General features: G+C 44.7%; 1 protein-coding gene across 1 annotated transcript; it reads left to right on the forward strand.

Annotated features, from left to right (window-relative positions):
* The first annotated feature begins 1,173 nt into the window (after nucleotides 1–1,173).
* Nucleotides 1,174–26,163, forward strand: man2a2 (mannosidase, alpha, class 2A, member 2). Its single transcript, XM_071416547.1, is given in 26 exon segments — nucleotides 1,174–1,243; nucleotides 1,246–1,286; nucleotides 4,192–4,449; nucleotides 4,657–4,801; nucleotides 6,145–6,316; nucleotides 9,383–9,510; nucleotides 9,786–9,959; nucleotides 10,229–10,415; nucleotide 10,632; nucleotides 18,553–18,729; nucleotides 18,814–19,016; nucleotides 19,247–19,429; nucleotides 19,704–19,818; nucleotides 21,481–21,551; nucleotides 21,635–21,701; nucleotides 21,703–21,801; nucleotides 21,963–22,197; nucleotides 22,475–22,599; nucleotides 23,118–23,228; nucleotides 23,230–23,367; nucleotides 23,450–23,591; nucleotides 24,153–24,286; nucleotides 24,551–24,625; nucleotides 24,929–25,123; nucleotides 25,243–25,356; nucleotides 25,603–26,163. Coding segments are annotated over 26 exon segments (3,513 nt in total). The 3' UTR covers nucleotides 25,756–26,163.
* Nucleotides 26,164–27,823: the final 1,660 nt, after the last annotated feature.

The following is a 27,823-nucleotide window of genomic DNA, read 5'->3' on the forward strand; positions in this document are numbered from 1 at the left end:
TGATTGCTGCTGTTTTCATTCACAGGTTACTATACTTTTCCACAAACAAGGATTTTTACAAACATTGGTTTCCATCATCTCGCTATTGATGAAGGGGAATCAGCAGTCAGTGGCTAAATCATCTCCATTTGTATTAAAAGCATAAAGCATGTTACTTTGGCACTACTAATATCACTCTGGAGCCTGTCATTTCCATGTTATAAGAGTTTGAGTCATCATCATGCACAGATGGCCCAACAAATACTTTTTGAATTGGGACCCATTTAGTTGTTTTGCAACCAGCCTAAGCAAGTGTTGGGTTTTATCATCCAAAATCCCCTTGGCAAGGCTAAATCACTGACATCCTGTGAGTTGAAAGGATTAAGATCATACAGGATTTGCATGCTGAGGGAAGAAGGAACACCTGTCTTAGCAAGAGCTCTGAAATCCAGGCCACTGTGCTCAGCTTGGTTGTTTTGTTTTTTGGTATACATTTACTTATCATCATCTGTCTGTGACTCTCTCTCTCCCACAAACTTACATTCAGTCTGTTACTGAGTGCTGACAAGCGTTATTCTGTTGCCTGGAAAGCAGAATTACATTAGTTTTTTTTGCCATGTTTCGTTAAACTGAGATTATCCCACCGGCTTCAGAAAAGGACCCAAGGACATAATTTAAACATCGTGCAAACGTGACCAATGGAACTCAACCTCTTGTTTTTTTGTCACTGTTGGTATGCTTCGGCTTTGTCATAGAGCGCATCGCAGTGACATTTGTCGCATTCAAAGTCCTGATGTGCTGTAAGCCAAGCGAAAAAGGCTATCTAAAAAGCTGCTGGTACCTGTAGCCAAGTCCCTCTCTCATTCAGCCGTTTCTCTGCATCACTGCAGCCCTGTGCTTACTGTTATGGCTTTGCCCTGGTGGCCAACTGAGCGAAATGGGACTCTGGCTGTGCTGAAGGATTAGACGCAGCCCTGGGAGTTGGACTGGACCAAAGGATCGCGCACACAGACACACACCATGTTGCGGAGACAGTAGGTTTCCTGTTTGAGCCCCTGCTGTTTAGAGCTTGTTTTTGTGGGGGGGTGTGTGTGTGTGTGTGTGGGGGGGGGGGGTTTGGCTGGAGCTGACAGACTGTTTGCCAGCTACTGATGATTTTTTCTCTCCTAAAAAAGCTTTTCTATGGGCTCAAGGATGAAGCTGAAAAAGCAGGTGACGGTCTGTGGAGGAGCCATATTCTGTGTGGCCGTATTTTCCCTGTATCTTATCCTGCAAGGCGACAGAACGGCGGTGGGAACTTCCCACGGGTAAGACATTACCTATAGACATAGCATCGCTTGTTATTTTCTAAATCCTTGTCTGCAATCAAACACCATGTTGTTGTGATACATCTCACTGTGGCGTTAAAAGCCAGAGGCAGGCAGTACCTTCGAAACAGTTTTGTGAACTTTCCTTTGATATTGAGTTACATCAAAGCTGTAATTAACAAATGTTAACTAAATTAATTGGTGAGATGCACACGTGTTTGAATAATTCATATCTCTAATCTATACGTTTATTTTGTACTGTAACCTGAGAGGCAGTCAGTTATTTTCATAAACACACCTTCTGTAGAGTCGCGGCCCAGCCACCACAGCTGAACTGCTTCGCAGCAGCAAAGCTTTGTGACTGATTATGTTTACAGACCTGGTCCAGCAACAGTGTGTATAATGAGGGCTGGATTTGATTGTTACTGACAGGATTTTAGTCATGTTACCCCAAACTTGTTTTTGCAGTATTTTTTTGTAGAGCTGTCGATGTGTAAATTGGCTTGAATAGAATCCATAAATATAGAGAACACAAATATATAAATGCAGAAATTTCAAAGATTTGACTGAGTTACAGTTCATATGAGGAAATCCGTCAATTGAAATAAATTCATTGGGCCCTAATCTATAGATTTCACATGACTGGGAGTACAGATATGCATCGGTTGGTCACAGATACCTTTATAAAAATAAATGGGCCTCACAATGGGCCTCAGGATCTTGTCACGGTATTTCTGTGCATTCAAATCGCCACCATACCATAACCCCAGCGCCACCATGGGGCACTCTGTTCACAATGTTGACATATGCAAACCGCTCGCCCACACGTCACCATACACGTGGCCTGCCAAACTCTCTAAAATAACATTGTAGGCGGCTTATGGTAGGGAAATTAACTTTCAATTCTCTTTGAAATTGTTGCATGTTGCATTTTATATTTGTGTTCTGTATATTTATGGCTTATATTCAAGCCAACTGCCACATTGATAGCTCTACAGAAAATACTGCAAAACAAATGAATATTCAATTATCTGGCAACAGCTCTGGTGGTCATTCCTGCAGTCAGCATGCCAATTGCACGCTATCTCAAAACTTGAGACATCTGTGGCATGTGACAAAAGTGCACATTTTAGAGTGGCCTTTTATTGTCCCCCAGCACAAGGTGCACCTGTGTAATGATCATGCCGTTTAACTGGCTTTTTGATATGCCACACCTGTCAGGTGGTTGGATTATCTTGGCAAAGTAAAAATGCTCACTAACAGGGGTGTAACCAAATGTGTTCACAAAATTTGAGAGCTTTTAGTGTGTATGGAACATTCTGGGATGTTTTATTTCAGCTCATGAAAAATGGGACCAACACTTTACATGTTGTGTTTTTTTATATTTTTGTTCAGTGTAGTTTTGTTTGATTTGATTGATTTATTAATTCATTTATCTATTTGCTACAGCTTGAGTGAACAAGGACCTGCATTTTCACAACAACAGTGTTTCCTTTGGTAATGGGACTGTGAAGTAGTGTCAAATAAAACAATAAATGTTTTTCACATGCTTAATGTACACCTGTACACTAACAGTGAAATGCTTACTTACGGGTCCTTTTCCAACAATGTAGAGTTAAAGATATAAGTAGAATAAATACACAGTTACTAACGAGTAAAATTAACATGGCTATATACAGGGAGTACCAGTACCGAGTTTATGTGCAGGGGTACGAGGTAATTGAGGTAACTATGTACACATACAGTACCAGTCAAAGGTTTGGACACACCTACTCATTCTAGGGTTTTTCTTTATTTTTACTATTTTCTACTTTGTAGAATAATAGTGAAGACATCTAAAATAACACATATGGAATCAAGTAGCAACCAAAAAAGTGTTGAAGAAATCTAAATATTTTATTTTCTTCAAAGTAACCACCCTTTGCCTTGATGACATATTTGCAAACACTTGGCATTCTCTCAACCAGCTTCATGAGGTAGTCATCTGGAATGCATTTCAATTAACAGGTGTGCCTTGTTAAAACGACGTTTGTGGAATTTCTTTCCTTAATGCGTTTGAGCCAATCAGTTGTGTTGTGACAAGTTAGGGGTGGTATACAAAATATAGCCCTATTTGGTAAAAAGCCAAGTCCATATTATAGCAAAAATAGCTCAAATAAGCCCACTAGTCCCACTATCATTTGTTTTTCAACAGGACAATGACCCATAACACACCTCCAGGCTGTGTAAGGGCTATTTGACTAAGAAGGAGAGTGATGGAGTGCTGCATCAGAGGACCTGGCCTCCATAATCACCCAACCTCAACCCAATTGAGATGGTTTGGGATGAGTTGGACAGCAGAGTGAAGGAAAAGCAGCCAACAAGTGCTCAGCGTGTGGGAACTCCTTCAAGACTGTTGGAAAAATATTCCTCATGAAGCTGGTTGAGAGGATGCCAAGAGTGTGCAAAGCTGTCATCAAGGCAAAGGGTGGATACTTTAAAGAATATGTTTAATACTTTTTAAACATATAAACATATTATTCCGTATGTGTTATTTCATAGTTTTGATGTCTTCACTATTATTCTACAATGTAGAAAACAGTAAAAAATAAAAACCCTTGAATGAGTAGGTTTGCCCAAGCGTTTGACTGCTACTGTAGGTAGGGCTAAAGTAAATAGGCAACAGGATAGCTAGTAGCAGCAGCACAGGGAGTGTGAAAGTGTCTGGTGTAAGTATGCGTGTGTGTGTTGGGGTGTCGGTGTAAGTATGTGTAGGTAGAGTCCAGTGTGTGTGTGCGTCGACTCAGTGCAAGGTAGTTGGTGCAAAAATCCATCCATCCATCCATATAGGCTAGCTAGTCCTGTTTAGCACCTCCTGTGACCTTCATTCCCCTCCCCCCCGGGTCCTTTTCCTCTTGTGTTCTAGAGCCAAATCTCTGTTCTGCAGAACCGCATAGAACAGCTGGAGCAGCTACTGGAGGAGAACCACCAGATCATCAGCCACATCAAGGACTCTGTTCTGGAGCTGACCGACACTGGCGCTGTGTCCCCCAGCGGACAGCTGCCCTTCCACAGTGCCAATGGTTCCTGGGTCCTGCCCTTTGATGGACGCCCCACCTTCCTCTCCGTCAAGCCCCAGGACTGCCAGTTCGCACAGGGACGCGGCGGACATACCGACCTGCAGGTGACCAGCTCTTCAGGGACTGTCTGGTCTCGGAGGAACTCTGTTGTTCTGTTGGCCATCAGTAGGCGTGTGTGTAATTGTTAACATGCTGTCTCTTGTCTATGTGGCAGGTTTAAGGTGAGGGGGTTACAGATATCATATTATTTGCCTCTGTTCTAAACGCAAAGCAGAGTTAAGTTTAGCTAACTTTGGTCTGTTGCCTTCCAGATGCTAGACATATACTCCCTGTTGAAGTTTGACAATGTGGACGGGGGTGTGTGGAAGCAGGGCTTTGAGATCACCTATGAGCCTGGGGCGTGGGACAATGAACCGTTGCAGGTGTTTGTGGTCCCTCACTCCCACAACGACCCAGGTGAGACATGGCTCTAAAACTGGGTTCTTCAGGGCACATTGTAGCAAAAGACGAAGGAAGGCCAATTTCTAAGGAAACAAAAAAGTGAATAAAATATTTTTTTTTCAATTTTTTTTATTTTATATATATACTAAGCAAAAAACGAAACCTTGATTGAGTTATTACCTGCAATATTAAGCAAATGACTGGATTGACAAATTGAGTGACACAATGACATTAGAATTCCAACGTCTTAGTTATTTTTAGATTAGAACGGCTGTGTATTAGCACAAGATTTGATTTTAGCCAGAGACCAACAGTTCCATTAAATTTGTTTACAGCCAATGCAAGGCCAGCTAGCTAACTTGACAGTTATTGACTTGTTGACTTTGGAAGAAACTGTCAAGTTTTGTGATTCAGTAGCAGGAATAGCCATTCATTATGGCTCCATTTTAATTAGGGTAGACTTTGCTCTTTACCAAGGTGTCACTGAGTAAATGTTCACAGCTTGTCCTGGGTCTTTGGAGAGCTATGAGAGACCACTGAGACTGTTGTCAGCGAATCCAAAAAAGCAGTTTTCTGTTATGGGATGTTCTCTCTAAAAGCCAGGCCAGAGCTTATAAGGTTTAACAAGACTGCAGGTAAAGGGAAGTAGGTCAAACCGCAGGACTGGCACCAAGTCAGACAACGCAACGTTAAAATGCCCCTTTCACTGTCCGTCCTTTAGTCTATTTGGTTGGTCTACCTTCTACCAGTCTGTGCATCCAGTGGCGTGGACTCCTATGGTTTAGTCTACGGTGAGCATATTGCTCTATAGATTAGTTAGTGTTAGGCTGCTCTGTTTATGTATTGTAGAGTCATCAACTTCTCTCCTTTCTGAGAGATTCATAGTCTGCTTGTTTCTCAGCCTCTGACAATACTTTCAAGGTGGTTCATTGTTACTGTTCTCTTTAAATAATAAAACGGGAGTTATTTGTAATACTTCACTGCTATGTTGTGTTTGGTACTGTACCACTGACCTGCTTTTACCCCTCCTTGTCATGGCAAAATCCAAAATACATGATAGGAAATAGTACAGTACTGCCTGTTAGGGGGGTCGATGGTAGATTCACTCTTTGTTGTTCATCTTCTATTTATGTCTGAAACTGACCTACCCTCAAACCAAGGTCCTGGGTTATATTTCATAGACACAAATGTTTTGAAATGGGGCCTATTACTTGAACGTTTCCAATAAGGGATTCCCATTTTCATTTTAAATTGTTTTGCTGCGGTGTCCGTGCCAGTCAAACTGAAGAGGACCCTGTTCCTGCTGATCTGGGTTGTTGTGCTCATCACCTCTGTGCTGCGATCTCCTGTCCCGACAGGCTGGATCAAGACGTTTGATAAGTACTACACAGATCAGACGCAGCACATCTTCAACAACATGCTGGTCAAGCTGACTGAGGACCCACGCAGGAAGTTCATTTGGTCTGAGATCTCCTTCTTCGCCAAGTGGTGGGAGAGCGCCGACATGCACAAGCAGGAAGCCATGCGCAAGTGCGGATCTCAGTCACAGCACTAGCTCTCAAACATCTTACTACAACACAATTTAAGTCTGCCACTGTTGGTTCTTCCCTAAAGTATCTAAGCCGTCCGTTGAGGATTGCCCACATAGGGAAGAGTCAATAATGGCAGTCTTGGTAGATAAAAATTCAGTTGTTGTAGTGTCGTAATACAGAATTTAACGTGTGTGTGTGTGTGTATACACTGCTCAAAAAAATAAAGGGAACACTTAAACAACACAATGTAACTCCAAGTCAATCACACTTCTGTGAAATCAAACTGTCCACTTAGGAAGCAACACTGATTGACAATAAATTTCACATGCTGTTGTGCAAATGGAATAGACAACAGGTGGAAATTATAGGCAATTAGCAAGACACCCTCAATAAAGGAGTGGTTCTGCAGGTGGTGACCACAGACCAATTCTCAGTTCCTATGCTTCCTGGCTGATGTTTTGGTCACTTTTGAATGCTGGCGGTGCTTTCACTCTAGTGGTAGCATGAGACGGAGTCTACAACCCACACAAGTGGCTCAGGTAGTGCAGCTCATCCAGGATGGCACATCAATACTGATTATTATTTGACCATGCTGGTCATTTATGAACATTTGAACATCTTGGCCATGTTCTGTTATAATCTCCACCCGGCACAGCCAGAAGAGGACTGGCCACCCCTCATAGCCTGGTTCCTCTCTAGGTTTCTTCCTAGATTTTGGCCTTTCTAGGGAGTTTTTCCTAGCCGCCGTGCTTCTACACCTGCATTGCTTGCTGTTTGGGGTTTTAGGCTGGGTTTCTGTACAGCACTTCGACATATTAGCTGATGTACGAAGGGCTATATAAAATAAACTTGATTTGATTTGAATGCGAGCTGTGGCAAGAAGGTTTGCTGTGTCTGTCAGCGTAGTGTCCAGAGCATGGAGGCGCTACCAGGAGACAGGCCAGTACATCAGGAGACGTGGAGGAGGCCGTAGGAAGGCAACAACCCAGCAGCAGGACCGCTACCTCCGCCTTTGTGCAAGGAGGAGCACTGCCAGAGTCCTGCAAAATGACCTCCAGCAGGCCACAAATGTGCATGTGTCTGCTCAAACAGTCAGAAACAGACTCCATGAGGGTGGTATGAGGGCCCGACGTCCACAGGTGGGGGTTGTGCTTACAGCCCAACACCGTGCAGGACGTTTGGTATTTGCCAGAGAACACCAAGATTGGCAAATTCGCCACTGGCGCCCTGTGCTCTTCACAGATGAAAGCAGGTTCACACGCACATGTGACAGACGTGACAGAGTCTGGAGACGCCGTGGAGAACGTTCTGCTGCCTGCAACATCCTCCAGCATGACCGGTTTGGCGGTGGGTCAGTCATGGTGTGGGGTGGCATTTCTTTGGGGGGCCGCACAGCCCTCCATGTGCTCGCCAGAGGTAGCCTGACTGCCATTAGGTACCGAGATGAGATCCTCAGACCCCTTGTGAGACCATATGCTGGTGCGGTTGGCCCTGGGTTCCTCCTAATGCAAGACAATGCTAGACCTCATGTGGCTGGAGTGTGTCAGCAGTTCCTGCAAGAGGAAGGCATTGATGCTATGGACTGGCCCGCCAGTTCCCCAGACCTGAATCCAATTGAGCACATCTGGGATGTCATGTCTCGCTACCATCCACCAATGCCACGTTGCACCACAGACTGTCCAGGAGTTGGCGGATGCTTTAGTCCAGGTCTGGGAGGAGATCCCTCAGGAGACCATCCGCCACCTCATCAGGAGCATGTCCAGGCGTTGTAGGGAGGTCATACACACACACTACTGAGCCTCATTTTGACTTGTTTTAAGGACATTACATCAAAGTTGGATCAGCCTGTAGTGTGGTTTTCCACTTTAATTTTGAGTGTGACTCCAAATCCAGACCTCCATGGGTTGATACATTTGATTTCCATTGATCATTTTTGTGTGATTTTGTTGTCAGCACATTCAACTATGTAAAGAAAAAAGTATTTAATAAGAATATTTCATTCATTCAGATCTAGGATGTGTTATTTTAGTGTTCCCTTTATTTTTTTGAGCAGTGTATATATATATGATATTATAAATGCCTCATGCGACTTGTAATAAGACTAAGCAATTAGCCTATTAAAATGTGACTCCATAAGATAAATAGCAATATGCAAGAGACTATAGTTGAGTCAGAGTAATAGGCAATGAAGAAATGTCTGAGAATGGAATTCTAAATACAGGTGTATTTAATTACTTTAGAAAATGAATGGTAAGCTTATGCCTTGTATAATAAGTTACAAAGCATTATAAGGCAGTATTCTAAGCATGGTCAGAGAGAGAGAGAGAGACAAAGAAACCATGGCTTGTGCCATGGCCCATAGCTCAGGGAAGAGGGTAAGACATGGTGTAAGTATCTCACCACAGAAAGGAACAAATAAGAAAACAGAATCTAATATTATTTTTAAAGTGTAAGCATTGGACCTGTTTGGATTAAAAAATGGAGTTGTTGACCAATGGAATTACTGTGAAGTTAACCTCGAATCCGATATCGGACCTACAGGATGTAACCTCTGGTTCTCAGAGGTGAGACAATGGAGGTTGCCAAGATCAACACAGAGAATGCTGAATTCCTAAGACAACACAAAGGAATTTCTTGCATACAGTTAATAAGAAGAGTCACTTCGGGGGCTGGCCTACTTTGTTGTTTTCTGTAAGCAGGAACTCGCCCAGCTGTGAATGTCTACCCAACTAGCAAAACAGTGTCTTTTCAGTATCTCTTATCTCAGTGTAAACAACCTGCCAGGCCACATTAGCAGCGTGATCTACGATAATTAGCTAATAAGCGCCACATCTCCCTTGGCAGAGAGACCAGATACTTCTAAAATAGCTGGTTATTTGGGTGACGTGGTGGCTCCAAGTAAGCGTTGGCTTTTCAAATCAAATTGTATTTGTCACTTACTTTGTAAACAACAGGCAGGTGTAGACTAACAGTGAAATGCTTACTTATGGATCCTTTTCCAACAATACAGAATTGTCCTCATGTCTCTACTGGGTGGATGTCTTAAATCCTCTCGCTGTCACAGGCTAATCCTGGGAGGGCAGCTGGAGATAGTGACCGGAGGATGGGTTATGACTGATGAGGCCAACGTTCACTACTTCGCCATGATTGACCAGCTCATAGAGGGCCATCAGTGGCTGGAGAAGAATGTGGGTAAGCAACACGCTTCCCCTCTCCGAGATGCCTTCTCTTATTCATGCAAGGGGTTTTGCCCACTGATGTTTGCAGCAGAAGCATTGGAAAGTTAAAATAATTCAAACTCTGAGTGGATAACTTTGCAATGACACCTTTGCGCATATTGTGTGAAGTCCTGTATGACTTCGGTCATAGTTCTGTTGCAGTAGGAGTTCCATTATGACATAAACTGTGCACAATGCTTTGTTGTATTCTCCATGATGGTAACCCTCTTGTGCTGTGCCCTACTGTAGGTGTGACTCCTCAGTCGGGTTGGGCGGTGAACCCCTTTGGCCACAGTGCCACCATGGCCTACTTGCTGAAGAGGGCCAACCTGACCAGCATGCTCATCCAGAGGGTCCACTACTCCATTAAGAAGCACTTCGCCTCCAGCCGCAGCCTGGAGTTCATGTGGAGGCAGTCCTGGGGTCAGTTGCTGGCTGTTTTCGTGGCAGCAGACCAATCTCATCTATTTACACCATAATGTGCTTATCTCTCTGGAACGCAGAGTGCTGCCACTCTGGATGGCCTTTCAAATTGAGGATGAGGGAAATGTTGTAAATGTCACAAGTGGTCAATTTATAGTTTGGACTAAGAACACTAACAGTTGTTTGTTCCTTGCTTGTATTTGCATTGTACTTTTGAATTCACACAAACCCCAAAATAAAAATGTAAAACCTTTTTTTTGTGATGCCAGACCAGGAGTCGGGCACGGACATCTTCTGCCACATGATGCCCTTCTACAGTTATAACGTGCCACACACCTGCGGACCTGAACCCAAGATCTGCTGCCAGTTTGACTTCAAGAGGCTGCCGGGCGGCCGGGTCAACTGTCCCTGGAAGGTTCCTCCGCGGGCCGTGGTGGAGGCCAACGTGGCAGAAAGGTGAGCCCAGCAGAGAGCCTCCCCCCGGCCTTGTACGCCACACTGCTAGGGGGGAGATGTCTGACCTCTGCAGTAGAGCAGGGAGTGTGGGTGCTGAGAAACATGGAAATATGCAACCGGCTTTGTAGACCTTCACTGCGACTTGCTTATCAATGAATAATTTTGTGTAGAAAAAAACAGCTTCATGGAACTTTCCAAAGCACACATTCCTGAGAGAGTCTAATGGAAAATAGCTCTCTCACTGAAAGCTATTGATTGCCTTTTTCCATTAAAGCTCCTCTTTTTATCCTCCATTTTCTAAGGTCATGTCAGTCATCTATTGCCCTGTAACACAGGCATTGCACTGGGATGCACACACTCATTTACATTGATATTTTAGTCATTTAGCAGACGCTCTTATCCAGAGCAACTTACAGTAGTGAGTCAATACATTTTAGTTATTTTTCCCCGTACTGGTCCCCCGTGGGAATCAAACCCACAACTCTGGCATTGCAAGCGCCATTCTCTACCAACTGAGCCACACACAAATTGCTGTTCTGGTTAGTGTTTATTGGCTTATTTCACTGTAGAGATTCTAGCCCTGCTCTCTATACCATATCCAACCTCTCAGTTCCACCACCCACATATGCGATGACATCACCTGGTTTCAATGATGTTTCTAGAGACAAGATCTCTCTCATCATCACTCAATACCTAGGTTTACCTCCACTGTATTCACATCCTACCATACCTTTGTCTGTACATTATTCCTTTAAACTATTTTATCGCCCCCAGAAACTTCCTTTTACTCTCTGCTCTAGTAGCTCTAGGCGACCAATTCTCATAGCTTTTAGCCGTACCCTTATCCTACTCCTCCTCTGTTCCTCTGGTGATGTAGAGGTTAATCCAGGCCCTGCAGTACCTGGCTCCACTCCTATTCCCCAGGCGCTCTCTTTTGATGACTTCTGTAACCGTAATAGCCTTGGCTTCATGCATGTTAACATTAGAAGCCTCCTCCCTAAGTTTGTTTTGTTCACTGCTTTAGCACACTCTACCAACCCGGATGTTTTAGCCGTGTCTGAATCCTGGCTTAGAAAGACCACCAAAAATTCAGACATTTTCATCCCCAATTACAAGATTTTCAGACAAGATAGAACGGCCAAAGGGGGCGGTGTTGCAATCTACTGCAAAGACTGCCTGCAGAGTTCTGTTATACTATCCAGGTCTGTTCCCAAACAATTTGAACTTCTACTTTTAAAAATCCACCTCTCTAAAAACAAGTCTCTCACCGTTGCCGCCTGCTATAGACCACCCTCTGCCCCCAGCTGTGCTCTGGACACTATATGTGAACTGATTGCCCCCCATCTATCTTCAGAGCTCGTGCTGCTAGGCGACCTAAATTTGAACATGCTCAACACCCCAGCCACCCTACAATCTAAGCTTGATGCCCTCAATCTCACACAAATTATCAATGAACCTACCAGGTACCACCCCAATTCCGTAAACACGGGTACCCTCATAGATATCATCCTAACAAACTTGCCCTCCAAATACACCTCTGCTGTTTTCAACCAAGATCTCAGCGATCACTGCCTCATTGCCTGCATCCGTAATGGGTCAGCGGTCAAACGACCTCCACTCATCACTGTCAAACGCTCCCTGAAACACTTCAGCGAGCAGGCCTTTCTAATCGACCTGGCCGGGGTATCCTGGAAGGATATTGATCTCATCCCGTCAGTAGAGGATGCCTGGTCATTTTTAAAAAATGCCTTCCTCACCATCTTGAATAAGCATGCCCCATTCAAGAAATTTAGAACCAGGAACAGATATAGCCCTTGGTTCTCTCCTGACCTGACTGCCCTTAACCAACAGAAAAACATCCTATGGCGTTCTGCATTAGCATCGAACAGCCCCCGTGATATGCAACTTTTCAGGGAAGCCAGAAACCAATATACACAGGCAGTTAGAACAGCCAAGGCTAGCTTTTTCAAGCAGAAATTTGCTTCCTGCAACACAAATTCAAAAAAGTTCTGGGACACCGTAAAGTCCATGGAGAATAAGAACACCTCCTCCCAGCTTCCAACCGCTCTGAAGATAGGAAACACTGTCACCACCGACAAATCCACTATAATTGAGAATTTCAATAAGCATTTTTCTACGGCTGGCCATGCTTTCCACCTGGCTACCCCTACCCCGGACAACAGCACTGCCCTCCCCTCTGCTACTCGCCCAAGCCTTCCCCATTTCTCTTTCTCCCAAATACAGTCAGCTGATGTTCTTAATGAGCTGCAAAATCTGGACCCTTACAAATCAGCCGGGCTAGATAATCTGGACCCTTTCTTTCTAAAACTATCTGCTGAAATTGTTGCCACCCCTATTACTAGCCTCTTCAACCTCTCTTTCGTGTCGTCTGAGATCCCCAAAGATTGGAAAGCAGCTGCGGTTATCCCCCTCTTCAAAGGGGGGGACACCCTTGACCCTAACTGCTACAGACCTATATCTATCCTACCCTGCCTTTCTAAGGTCTTCGAAAGCCAAGTCAACAAACAGATTACCGACCATTTCGAATCACACCACACCTTCTCCGCTATGCAATCTGGTTTCAGAGCTGGTCATGGGTGCACCTCAGCCACGCTCAAGGTCATAAACGATATCGTAACCGCCATCGATAGGAAACAATACTGTGCAGCCGTATTCATTGACCTGGCCAAGGCTTTTGACTCTGTCAATCACCACATCCTCATTGGCAGACTCGACAGCCTTGGTTTCTCTAATGATTGCCTCGCCTGGTTCACCAACTACTTCTCTGATCGAGTTCAGTGTGTCAAATCGGAGGGTGTGTTGTCCGGGCCTCTGGCAGTCTCTATGGGGGTGCCACAGGGTTCAATTCTTGGACCGACTCTCTTCTCTGTTTACATCAATGATGTCGCTCTTGCTGCTGGTGATTCTCTGATCCACCTCTACGCAGACGACACTATTCTGTATACTTCTGGCCCTTCTCTTGACACTGTGTTAACAACCCTCCAGGCGAGCTTCAATGCCATACAACTCTCCTTCCGTGGCCTCCAACTGCTCTTAAATACAAGTAAAACCAAATGCATGCTCTTCAACCGATCGCTGCCTGCTCCTGCCCGCCTGTCCAACATCACTACTTTGGACGGCTCTGACTTAGAATATGTGGACAACTACAAATACCTAGGTGTCTGGTTAGACTGTAAACTCTCCTTCCAGACCCACATCAAACATCTCCAATCCAAAGTCAAATCTAGAATTGGCTTCCTATTCCGCAACAAAGCATCCTTTACTCATGCTGCCAAACATACCCTTGTAAAACTGACCATCCTACCAATCCTCGACTTCGGTGATGTCATTTACAAAATAGCCTCCAAAACCCTACTCAATAAATTGGATGCAGTCTATCACAGTGCCATCCGTTTTGTCACCAAAGCCCCATATACTACCCACCACTGCGACCTGTACACTCTCGTTGGCTGGCCCTCGCTTCATACTCGTCGCCAAACCCACTGGTTCCAGGTCATCTACAAGACCCTGCTAGGTAAAGTCCCCCCTTATCTCAGCTCGCTGGTCACCATAGCAGCACCTACCTGTAGCACGCGCTCCAGCAGGTATATCTCTCTAGTCACCCCCAAAACCAATTCTTCCTTTGGACGCCTCTCCTTCCAGTTCTCTGCTGCCAATGACTGGAACGAACTACAAAAATCTCTGAAACTGGAAACACCTATCTCCCTCACTAGCTTTAAGCACCAGCTGTCAGAGCAGCTCATAGATTACTGCACCTGTACATAACCCATCTACAATTTAGCCCAAACAACTACCTCTTTACCTACTGTATTTATTTATTAATTTATTTTGCTCCTTTGCACCCCATTATTTCTGTCTCTACTTTGCACTTTCTTCCACTGCAAACCAACCATTCCAGTGTTTTTTAGTTTTTATTTTACTTGCTGTGTTGTACTCACTTCGCCTCCATGGCCTTTTTATATTTTTTATTTATTTATACATATATTTGTTTGCCTTCACCTCCCTTATCTCACCTCACTTGCTCACATTGTATATAGACTTATTTTTTTTCATCTGTATTATTGACTATATGTTTGTTTTACTCCATGTGTAACTATGTGTTGTTGTATGTGTCGAACTGCTTTGCTTTATCTTGGCCAGGTCGCAATTGTAAATGAGAACGTGTTCTCAATTTGCCTACCTGGTTAAATAAAGGTTAAATAAAAAAATAAAATAAACAGGACTACATAACTAAGAGACTATTGAATATGTCATGCGTTTCAAAATAAGACATTTCCGCCCACTGCCTGCCAAGCTTTCTTCTTTTCATTCAAATATGCTTTGACGAAGGTCAATGGACAGAAATGTTGCTATTGTCAATCATTTCTATATTCTAAAGCAAGCAGTGCTCAAGTCGGTGTGCTTGGTTTTTGGTAAGCAATTGGGTGCGTGTATTTCATGATACTACAACACTTTGCTGAAACAAGGAGGAACAAACTGTCTTCACATTATGAAGAGTCCATGTTACTGTGGAAACTGACTCAATCGCATGTCTCGTATTGTTGAATCAAATCAAATGTATTTATATAGCCCTTCGTACATCAGCTGATATCTCAAAGTGCTGTACAGAAACCCAGCCTAAAACCCCAAACAGCAAGCAATGCAGGTGTAGAAGCACGGTGGCTAGGAAAAACTCCCTAGAAAGGCCAAAACCTAGGAAGAAACCTAGAGAGGAACCAGGCTATGAGGGGTGGCCAGTCCTCTTCTGGCTGTGCCGGGTGGAGATTATAACAGAACATGGCCAAGATGTTCAAATGTTCATAAATGACCAGCATGGTCAAATGTTAATAATCACAGTAGTTGTCGAGGGTGCAACAAGTCAGCACCTCAGGAGTAAATGTCAGTTGGCTTTTCATAGCCGATCATTAAGAGTATCTCTACCGCTCCTGCTGTCTCTAGAGAGTTGAAAACAGCAGGTCTGGGACAGGTAACACATCCGGTGAACAGGTCAGGGTTCCATAGCCGCAGGCAGAACAGTTGAAACTGGAGCAGCAGCACGGCCAGGTGGACTGGGGACAGCAAGGAGTCATCATGCCAGGTAGTCCTGAGGCATGGACCTAGGGCTCAGGTCCTCCGAGAGAGAGGGAGAAAGAAAGAAAGAAAAAGAGAGAGAATTAGAGAGAGCATACTTAAATTCACACAGGACACCGGATAAGACAGGAGAAATACTCCAGATATAACAGACTGACCCTAGCCCCCCGACACATAAACTACTGCAGCATAAATACTGGAGGCTGAGACAGGAGGGGTCAGGAGACACTGTGGCCCCATCCGATGATACCCCCAGACAGGGCCAAACAGGCAGGATATAACCCCACCCACTTTGCCAAAGCACAGCCCCCACACCACTAGAGGGATATCTTCAACCACCAACTTACCATCCTGAGACAAGGCCGAGTATAGCCCACAAAGATCTCCGCCACGGCACAACCCAGACAGGAAGATCACGTCAGTGTTTCAACCCACTCAAGTGACGCACCCCTCCTAGGGATGGCATGGAAGAGCACCAGTAAGCCAGTGACTCAGCCCCTGTAATAGGGTTAGAAGCAGAGAATCCCGGTGGAGAGAGGGGAACCGGCCAGGCAGAGACAGCAAGGGCGGTTCGTTGCTCCAGAGCCTTTCCGTTCACCTTCACACTCCTGGGCCAGACTACACTCAATCATATGACCCACTGAAGAGATGAGTCTTCAGTAAAGACATAAAGGTTGAGACCGAGTCTGCGTCTCTCACATGGGTAGGCAGACCATTCCATAAAAATGGAGCTCTATAGGAGAAAGCCCTGCCTCCAGCTGTTTGCTTAGAAATTCTAGGGACAATTAGGAGGCCTGCGTCTTGTGACCGTAGCGTACGTGTAGCTATGTACGGCAGGACCAAATCGGAAAGATAGGTAGGAGCAAGCCCATGTAATGCTTTGTAGGTTAGCAGTAAAACCTTGAAATCAGCCCTTGCCTTAACAGGAAGCCAGTGTAGGGAGGCTAGCACTGGAGTAATATGATCAAATTTTTTGGTTCTAGTCAGGATTCTAGCAGCCGTATTTAGCACTAACTGAAGTTTATTTAGTGCTTTATCCGGGTAGCCGGAAAGTAGAGCATTGCAGTAGTCTAACCTAGAAGTAACAAAAGCATGGATTAATTTTTCTGCATCATTTTTGGACAGAAAGTTTCAGATTTTTGCAATGTTACGTAGATGGAAAAAAGCTGTCCTTGAAACAGTCTTGATATGTTCGTCAAAAGAGAGATCAGGGTCCAGAGTAACGCCGAGGTCCTTCACAGTTTTATTTGAGACGACTGTACAACCATCAAGATTAATTGTCAGATTTAACAGAATATCTCTTTGTTTCTTGGGACATAGAACAAGCATCTCTGTTTTGTCCGAGTTTAAAAGTAGAACGTTTTCAGCCATCCACTTCCTTATGTCTGAAACACAGGCTTGTAACGAGGGCAATTTTGGGGCTTCACCATGTTTCATTGAACTGTACAGCTGTGTGTCATCCGCATAGCAGTGAAAGTTAACATTATGTTTTCGAATGACATCCCCAAGAGGTAAAATATATAGTGAAAACAATAGTGGCCCTAAAACGGAACCTTGAGGAACACCGGAATTTACAGTTGATTTGTCAGAGGACAAACCATTCACAGAGACAAACTGATATCTTTCCGACAGATAAGATCTAAACCAGGCCAGAACTTGTCCGTGTAGACTAATTTGGGTTTCCAATCTCTCCAAAAGAATGTGGTGATCGATGGTATCAAAAGCAGCACTAAGGTCTAGGAGCACGAGGACAGATGCAGAGCCTCGGTCTGACGCCATTAAAAGGTCATTTACCACCTTCACAAGTGCAGTCTCAGTGCTATGATGGGGTCTAAAACCAGACCGAAGCATTTCGTATAAATTGTTTGTCTTCAGGATGGCAGTGAGTTGCCGTGCAACAGCTTTTTCAACATTTTTTGAGAGGAATGGAAGATTTGATATAGGCCAATAGTTTTTTAAATATTTTCTCGGTCAAGGTTTGGCTTTTTCAAGAGAGGCTTTATTACTGCCACTTTTAGTGAGTTTGGTACACATCCGGTGGATAGAGAGCTGTTTATTATGTTCAACATGGGAGGGCCAAGCACAGGAAGCAGCTATTTCAGTAGTTTAGTTGGAATAGGGTCCAGTATGCAGCTTGAAGGTTTAGAGGCCATGATTATTTTCATCATTGTGTCAAGAGATATAGTACTAAAACACTTAAGTGTCTCTCTTGATCCTAGGTCCTGGCAGAGTTGTGCAGACTCAGGACAACTGAGCTTTGGAGGAATACGCAGATTTAAAGAGGAGTCTGTAATTTGCTTTCTAATGATCATGATCTTTTCCTCAAAGAAGTTCATGACTTTATTACTGCTGAAGTGAAAGCCATCCTCTCTTGGGGAATGCTGCTTTTTAGTTAGCTTTGCGACAGTATCAAAATGAAATTTCGGATTGTTCTTATTTTCCTCAATTAAGTTGGAAAAATAGGATGATCGAGCAGCAGAGAGGGCTCTTCAATACTGCACGGTACTGTCTTTCCAAGCTAGTCGGAAGACTTCCAATTTGGTGTGGCGCCATTTCCGTTCTAATTTTCTGGAAGCTTGCTTCAGAGCTCGGGTATTTTCTGTATACCAGGGAGCTAGTTTCTTATGACAAATGTTTTTAGGAGTACAACTGCATCTCGGGTATTGCGCAAGTTTAAATTGATTTCCTCAGTTAGGTGGTTAACTGATTTTTGTCCTCTGACGTCCTTGGGTAGGCATGCACGGGAATGCACGGCCATCCCTTCTTCAGTCAGATGCTTGTTCCACAACACAAAATGATTGTGTCTCCTCTAGTCTCTCCTATTTTCTGTCCTCTCTCCTTATATTGGCTGTTAGATGTGAACCAGGATTACTTTTACTTTACTGCTTTTGGGTAAGTTTGTCGTCTTGAAAATGAAGTTGATAAAATAAAACAATTGAAGACAATTACATTTTCTTGACAGTCTTCATCCACAATGGTCAGTTACATGAATATACACTTACAGTGCCAGCCCTACTATGACCTGAGTCACTCTCTCCACCCCAAGGCCCACCTGCTCTTGGACCAGTACCGTAAGAAGTCCAAGCTGTTCCGCAGTAAGGTGGTTCTGATTCCACTGGGAGATGACTTCCGCTACGACAAGGCCCTGGAGTGGGACCAGCAGTACCTCAACTACCAGAGACTCTTTGACTACATGAACTCTCACTCAGAGATGCATGTGCAGGTATGTTCGTTTTGATTGATATTTGATTAATTCTAAGATGTATAAAATGTAATGTCTCACCTTTATGGTCCTGTGTGTCTCCAGGCCCAGTTTGGGACCCTGACCGACTACTTTACTGCGGTTTACAAGGCCAATGGTGTGCTCCAGGGTGTCAGACCCCCAGAATACCCGGTGCTGAGCGGGGACTTCTTTGCGTACGCAGACCGAGAGGACCACTACTGGAGCGGCTATTACACTTCCCGGCCCTTCTACAAGAGCATGGACCGGGTGCTGGAGTCCCATCTCAGGTAAGGCCAGATGTTAACAGACAGACATGGCTTTAGTACATCTGTAAAACAGCAGGTTGGCATTTGCGCCTTACTCTCAGTCCTTAATTCAACAATGTTAGCCACATGTGCGTAGGTTTCAAAAGTAAAATCATTGGAGATGGAGACCTGTCTGCACACTGTCAAAGTTAGGAACAATCCCAAAACGTTCTCTTGTCTTTGTTAATTTGTTCCTCTGTGTTGTTCCACAGAGGTGCAGAGATCCTGTTCAGTCTGGCTGTGGCTTACGCTCGCCACGCGGGAATGGAAGGCCGCTACCCCACGTCAGACTACACCCTGCTGACGGAAGCCAGGCGCACCGTCGCCCTGTTCCAGCATCACGATGCCATCACAGGTACCGCCAAGGAGAACGTGGTTATCGACTACGGCAACAGGTCAGTTGCTAAGAGAGAGACACAGAATAAAGATAGAAGTATATTTTTCAACTTTAAAAACTTTTATACGGAAAAGTATTCACTAGTTTATTTTTTTTTCTTTCTACATCCCTGCCTTTGTGACCACTGGTCTCAAAAGAAAAATACCGCCATTTTACACTTAAGTCTCCAACTCAGTTGAATGGTTCAGAAGGAACAGAGAAAAGAGACGAGGCTAAGTGGACATTCAAGAATACTAGCATAACGTCTCATTGGTCCTTTGTCTTTCCTTTAGGTTACTGCGCTCCCTGCAGGGCTTGAAGAGAGTAATCATTAACGCAGCCCACTTCCTGGTAATGAAAAACAAGGACGTGTATCGCTTCTACCAGACAGAACCCTTCCTAGAGACGGTAACGGACGACAGGGAGACATGGAGCTCTAACAATGCATTGCAGTGTTAAAATAGCTCACATAAGCTCAACTTCTTTTGTATGTTAATTTCCCATATGATTCCTTGTTGTTGACTGTATATCTATCAAGTTGTGATCTACTCCTACTCAGTGCTTCTCTAGTCTAGTAACAAGCAATAAGTGCATTTCTGACTCTCATATACAGTGCCTTCAGAAAGGAATCATACCTTTGACTTATTCCACATTTTCTCACCCATCTACACACAATATCCCATAATGACAAAGTGAAAACATGTTTTTAGAATTTTTAGCTAATTTATTGAAAATGTAATATCTCATTTACATAAGTATTCACACCCCTGAGCTTTGCATACCCGGATTGTACAATATATGCACATTATTCTTTAAAAAATTCTTAAAGTTCTGTCAAATTGGTTGTTGGTCATTGCTAGATAGACATTTTCGAGTTTTGCCATAGATTGCGAAGCCTATTTAAGTCAAAACTGTAAGTAGGCCACTCAGGAACATTAAATGTTGTCTTGGTAAGAAAGTATAGTGTATATTTGGCCTTGTGTTTTAGGTTATTGTCCTGCTGAATGTTGAATTGGTTTCCCAGTGTCTGGTGGAAAGCTGACTGAACCAGGTTTTCCTCTAGGATTTTGCCTATGCTTAGCTCTATTCCGTTTCTTTTTAGCAAAAAAACCTCCCTGGCAGATGACAAGCATACCCACAACATGATGCAGCCACCACCATGCTTGAAAATATGAAGTGGTACTCAGTGGTGTGTTGTTGGATTTGCCCCAAACGTAACGCTTTTTATTCAAGATGAAGTTAATTTCTTTGTTGCATTTTTTGCAGTTGTACTTTAGTGCCTTATTGCAAACAGGATGCATGGTTTGGAATATTTGTATTCTGTACTGGCTTCCTTCTTTTCACTCTGTCATTTAGGTTAGACGAGTGTTGTGGAGTAACTCCAATGCTGTTGGTCCAGACTCAGCTTTCTCCTATGACAGCCATTAAACTCTGTCGCTGTTTTAAAGTTACACTGGCCTCATGGGAAAATCCCTGAGCGGTTCCCCTCCTCTCCTGCAACTGAGTTAGGAAGGACGCCTGTATCTTTGTAGTGACTGGGTGTATTGATTCACCATCCAAAGTGTAATTAATAACGGCACCATGCTCAAAGGGATATTCAATATCGGCTTTTTTGTTTTTACCCATCTACCAATAGCTTTCCTTCTTTGCGAAGCATTGGAAAACCTCCCTTTGTGGTTAAGTCTATCTTTGACATTCACTGCTCGACTGAGTGACCTTACAGATAATTGTATGTGTGGGGTACAGAGATGAGAGAGTCATTAAAAAGTCATGTTAAACACAACTCCATGCAACTTGTTATGCGACATGTTACGCAAATATTTACTCCTGAACTTATTTAGGCTTGCCATGTCAAAGGGGTTGAATACTTACTGACTCAAGACATTTCAGATTTTCATTTTTTATTAATTTCTGAAAATATAATTCCGCTTTGCCATTATGCAGTTGTGTGTGTGTGTGGGCCAGTGACACAATCTTCATTTAATCAATTTTAAATTCAGGCGGTAACTAAAGTCAAAGGGTGTGAGTACTTTCTCAAGGCACTGTATACTTCTGTGTTTGTGACTATAGGATGATAGGCGTGCCACCCAAGACACCCTGCCCCAGCGCACCCTTATCGAACTGGACCAATCAGGACCTAGGTAACCCCCTCTTCCCCTCTGCCTCAGTATAGTCTCTCATGGGTGGAGTGTTTGACTGATCTCCCCCTGTTTCTCTCTGTTAGGTACCTGGTGCTGTTCAACCCAGTGGAGCAGGACAGGCTGTGTGTGGTGACAGTGTTGGTGAACTCTTGTCAGGGTCCGGGTGCTCACAGAGGATGGACAGACCCTCCCTGTACAGCTCAGTGCCCAGTGGAGCTCTGCTAGTCAGATGAGCGCAGAGGGCTTCCAGGTGTGTGTGTAGGGTTGCTGGTTTAATTTGTGGTGCTCTCAGTGACTATTTAATGTACATTGTGTGGTACTTCAGTTGACAGATGCATTGATATATTATGTGTAGCATGAGGGTCTGCCGTGTGTGTGTGTGTGTTTAACTGTGTTCTCTCCTGTCTGCAGGCCTCCTTCACGGTGCGTCTGCCTGCCCTGGGCCTGGCTGTGTTCCAGCTTTATGACTCTGCTGACACCCCCATGACGCTGCGCTCTGAGACCCTGCTGAGGCGGTCTGGTCAGGGGCAGACTGCCCACGCCGTGGACCCCTTCCCATTGCGCTCCCAGACAGCAGATCCACAGATCTTCTACATCTCCACCCAGTCCGTTACACTGGGCTTCTCTGGAACCACTGGCCTGCTGGAAATATATGGAGGGGAAGAGGCTTGTGGCCCAAATGGCACCCCGTTTCCTATGTGGTGCACTATTTTTTGCCAGAGCCCTAGGCTGCCATTGCGGATGCAGCCACTGACTATTCTTTGTCTCTAACAGATTGACTGATTTGGAAGTCAGCCTAAACGCTGTGACTAAAATTAGCCCAAGGCCGTTGATCATTTGCTGAATTCCAAATAGGCAGCACAGACTAATTTGCTTGAAGTGTAATGTATAATTCTCTCTCTGTCTCTCTCGCTTGGTCCATCAGAGTATCCATCGTAAAGACGACCCCCAGGAGGTCAAGGTTCAGATCCAGTTTGTGACGTACGGCACTCGGTCCTCAAAGGACAAGAGCGGAGCTTACCTCTTCCTGCCTGATGGGAAGGCTAAGGTGAGCTAGCTAAAGTTGAGGATCGGTAGGCTAGTCAGTTTTACGAGGATATGTTTGGAAGCATGAGTGAAGGATGCTTTGTTGCGAAATAGGAAGCCGATTCTAGATTTCATTTTGGATTGGGGATGTTTAATGTGAGTCTGGAAGGAGAGTTTACAGTCTAACTAGACACCTAGGTATTTGTAGTTGTCCACATATTCTAAGTCAGAACCGTCCAGAGTAGTGATGCTGGACGGGCGGGCAGGTGCAGGCGATCGGTTGAAGAGCATGCATTTAGTTTTACTTGCATTTAAGAGCAGTTGGAGCAGTCTGTGCCATTGAGCAAGGCACTTAACCCTAATTTGCTCCAGAGGCATTATGGCTATTATGGCTGACCCTGTACATCAACACATTTCACTGTACCTATCCGGTGTATGTGACAATAAAACATATTTTTTAACTGTATAATGTTTTAAGATCAGTCTACCCTGCCTCAATCCATTACAGAAACACACTGTCTCTGCCTCTCCGTCTCTCAGCCCTACAGTCAGAAGGAGCCACCGGTGGTGCGTGTGGTGGAGGGCCCTCTCTTCTCTGAGGTAGTGGCTATGTACCAGCACTTCCAACAGACCATTCGCATACACAATGTGGTCAGGTGTGGACGGTCTGTCCCTGGATGTCACCACCATGGTGGACATCAGAGAACAGTCTAACAAAGAGCTGGCCATGCGTCTGGTCACGGACATACAGAATGACGATACCTTCTACACAGACCTCAACGGATTCCAGGTCAGACCACAACGCACACTTTACACTTGAGTGTCTGTCCTTTGGCTTCAACATGTACCTCAATACTGTAATGTTTCCACAGATGCAGCCCCGGCGCCACTTTCTGAAGCTCCCCCTGCAAGCCAACTTCTACCCCATGCCCAGCCAGGCCTACATCCAGGACAGCCATCTCCGGCTCACCCTGCACTCTGCCCAGGCCCTGGGCGTCACCAGCCTAGAGGGCGGTAGGGATGGACAACTCATACGTTATTTTTTCTTAACACCTTAGTGTTCCTGAAGTTTTTTATCTCTTATATCTCTAAATAAGTTTTCATTAAGAGGGACTGGTAGCAGTTTTTCCTTTTTCATTTACTGAAATGTGGTGACTTCTCTGCTGTTTGCCTTTGCAATGTTATCTTCATTTATCCACCATTTTTGGCAGTGCAATTGAGACGATCTCCATTTTAAAGTAGTACATTCTCTTCTGTGTTTGTGTTGGGGGGGAAAAGTGCTGGAGTCCTGAACCAAATATTGTCATTCATTTATTGTGGCCACTAGATGGTGGTCATATAGCTTAAAGCCATTTGCAAACTATAGGCAACTCAATTTGAAGAAGACAATGCTCTGATTTTATTGGCTGGTCGCTCCCAACCCATAAGAATCCCCACCTAGTTGACTACTTTAACATGGTGGAAGTCCTCAATGACAATATCCATGCTAAAACAGGTTCTATCCAGAATCTAGAGTCCCCTATCGATCTCTATGATGGAGCTATATATGCATGTCTCTGCTTTTCCCTCCGGCAGGCCAGTTGGAGGTGATTCTGGACCGGCGGCTGATGCAGGATGATAACCGTGGCCTGCGCCAGGGCCTGAAGGACAACAAGAAGACGGCCAACCGCTTCCGCCTCCTACTGGAGAGGAGGTCCACTGGCAACAAGGTCAGTCAGTCTAAAATCCTCAGATGGAAGGGAGTTAGTTACTGGAGCTACCTGGATTTAGTTTCTAGGTGTCATATTCAAGCAAATTAACACAATCTAGTCTGAGGGGAAACAGTGGGTGAGCCGGGACTACTTCTCAGTGTGTCTCAAATGTCTTAATCTCTCATGCTGCGCTCTTTAACCCATGTCTCCGTTCTTTATTTGTCACCCCCCTCCATTTATTTTTGTCATCTCTCTCTCTGTCTCCTGCTCCATTGCACTCAGCATGATGGCTTCTTTGCCAAACTCTCCATGTTTCACTCTCTCGTCTCCTTCGCCCTGAGAGGCGGAGCTCAAGAGGTAACGTTGCCATGGCAACAGCGAGGTCACTAGATACCCAGCCATGGCCGTCTGTCTATGTAATCTGTGTTATAGCTGTTCTTACCTTCTAGTTTAACCTGTGTTTAGTTGCCCTGTACCCTATAGCTAAAAAGCCTGCCGTAGCAGCATTGCAAGAAATCCTGGAATTGGATATGCGCTTAAAATGCAAATAATTGTTTTCAGCTCTGCAGTTTCCCTGCTGTGTTGACTGTTGAAGCTAAGCAGGGTGGGATGGAGTTAACAGATTTGACCTGTGTTGAAACCTGTCTTCAGGCCTCCCAGGTGGTGGACAGCAGACCAACCAGCTTCCCCTCCCTACTTAGTCACATGACCTCGGCCATCCTCAACCACGAGGTGCTGGCACTGCCCGTGCTGCCCAAGAAGCGTGGCATCCCTCCCTTGCACACCTTCGCCCCCCTTACGGGGGCCCTGCCCTGTGACTTCCACGTGCTCAACCTGCGCAGCGTCCAGCACCAGGTAACTAGAAGTGAAGAAGTAATTGTCCTGTTTGTGGAACGTCAATATACTGGAAGATATAATACATGTAGGGTTCTGTGTACTAACCATTGATGCTAATATGTTTGTGTGACTTGTAGCAGGACACCCACTCCCCGTCTCCCTACACGGCCCTCATCCTGCATCGGAAGGGTCTGGACTGTGACCTGGAGACCCCCAACCCTGGGTTCAACTGTACCACTTCCGAGGGACAGGTCAGTGGTCCTCAACAACACGCACACATGGATCACCACAGATACAACTGGGGCGATAGTACAGTGTGTTGCACAGATGCATACAGCACTGCAGTGGGAGTCATTCTAGCAGTCTGGAAAGATTATTCTCTGTGTTAGACATGAGGAGTGACTGGACAAATTGTTCTCTCATACACACTCTTTCTACCTCCTCTCTTTCACAAACTGTATCCATCTCTCGCTCTCTCTCCTTATCTGTTCCTCTAGCTGGGTGTGTCTTCTCTGTTCCGTAACCTGGACCTCCAGCTGCTGCAGCCCGTGTCTCTGTCCCTGATGTACTCCAGCCCCCCTCTGGCCAATGACTCCTCCATCAGCCTGGAGCCCATGGAGATCTCAGCCTTCAGGCTCAAACTGCTCTAGCCAGGCTCAGATAAACACATCAGACCAGACACACCCAGGCCAGGCCTGGTCCCACCTGGTTTTGTCTGTTCAGTTCTAGTCTATAGGAAGACTGCCTCCCAGTGAACAGAGGGGTAGCCAAGCTGGGGCTTCCTGGTCCAACCTGTGTATACAACACATAGTACACTACACCACTCTACACTAAACCACTCTGCACCACACCACACTACACTACACCACACACACCCTGAACTGTAAAGTCAGCTTTGAAGAGCAGGTGTCCACCATGACTAGACTATAACTGCAGGGGGCAGATGGCTGTCAGACACAGTGGCTGTCTCCAATCTATCTCAGAGAACCAGAAACCTTTGGTGATTTAGTTTTTGTGCTTGTGATAATAAAGGTGATGTCTTTATCACAGAACATATACTGGTGGTCTTCTGCCTTTGCATTGCAGTAGCAATGTCAAGTTAGTGGAAACATAATTTTTCAGTTTTTAAATGAACTTTATTTGTTTTCTTTAAAAAAAAAAATCCTTGACTAACTAATGAATGTAAATATCACATGTATAAGGACCTTGGAATGACATGGCGACCGAGTGCAATTTGTAAACGCTTTATTTTTGCCACGTTCTAGTCAAAACTAGGAAACTGGTTGTAGTTATACACGTGCCGCTTTCAACCAATTAGCAAGTCGAACATTTTCGATTTTCGTAGTTCCGACTAGCACATGAATGCGGTGTTAGTTTGGAAGTTTGGACAGCCTATCCACCCGCTGCAGACTAGAGAACTGTTAACTCCATTACGAGCTCATCACTGCTCATTGAACTTTTATTGACTGCATTGACCGACTGAATGCAGTTGTGTACTACCAGTGTGAATGTTTGCTCTCTCTATCTCTGCAGTAGAGGCGCTGAGGCTATGGCTCTGTAAGATACTGTATGTCAAGCAGAGTCAGTCACTACCAGGCTGGGGATTAGGTCTCTCTCTAAGGAAATACCAATCCCCACGCTACTTTTTTGTTTTTAGTCATCATTATCTCCCTATTGCATGACTGTACGGCCTGCTATCCTTTCAATCCCCCCTTGCTTGTAGATGGTCTGAAGACTTTCAAACTTTTCTTACGTGAGCCTCTCAAAGCTATCATGTCCGGATGAGTTGGCTGTGGAGGACCTGTGATGGAATTTAAGTTACGTTTGTATTTAAATGCTCCTAAAGCCATTCCTGTGCTTCTTTGTATGTGTACACCAATCGATGGACGAATGGTGGTGTGTCCTATACTGTATGCAGTATAAGAAACTACTATGATGACGATACCTCATATTTAACATATGACACATTGGTATGTACAGTGGGGAGAACAAGTATTTGATACACTGCCGATTTTGCAGGTTTTCCTACTTACAAAGCATGTAGAGGTCTATAATTTTTATCATAGGTACACTTCAACTGTGAGAGACGGAATCTAAAACAAAAATCCAGAAAATCACATTGTATGATTTTTAAGTAATTCATTTGCATTTTATTGCATGACATAAGTATTTGATCACCTACCAACCAGTAAGAATTCCAGCTCTCACAGACCTGTTAGTTTTTCTTTAAGAAGCCCTCCTGTTCTCCACTCATTACCTGTATTAACTGCACCTGTTTGAACTCGTTACCTGTATAAAAGACACCTGTCCACACACTCAATCAAACAGACTCCAACCTCTCCACAATGGCCAAGACCAGAGAGCTGTGTAAGGACATCAGGGATAAAATTGTAGACCTGCACAAGGCTGGGATGGGCTACAGGACAATAGGCAAGCAGCTTGGTGAGAAGGCAACAACTGTTGGCGCAATTATTAGAAAATAGAAGAAAATAGAAGAAGTTCAAGATGATGGTCAATCACCCTCGGTCTGGGGCTCCATGCAAGATCTCACCTCGTGGGGCATCAATGATCATGAGGAAGGTGAGGGATCAGCCCAGAACTACACGGCAGGACCTGGTCAATGACCTGAAGAGAGCTGGGACCACAGTCTCAAAGAAAACCATTAGTAACACACTACGCCGTCATGGATTAAAATCCTGCAGCGCACACAAGGTCCCC

This window comes from Salvelinus alpinus, chromosome 9, assembly GCF_045679555.1.
Source record: "Salvelinus alpinus chromosome 9, SLU_Salpinus.1, whole genome shotgun sequence".
NCBI lineage: Eukaryota > Metazoa > Chordata > Actinopteri > Salmoniformes > Salmonidae > Salvelinus > Salvelinus alpinus.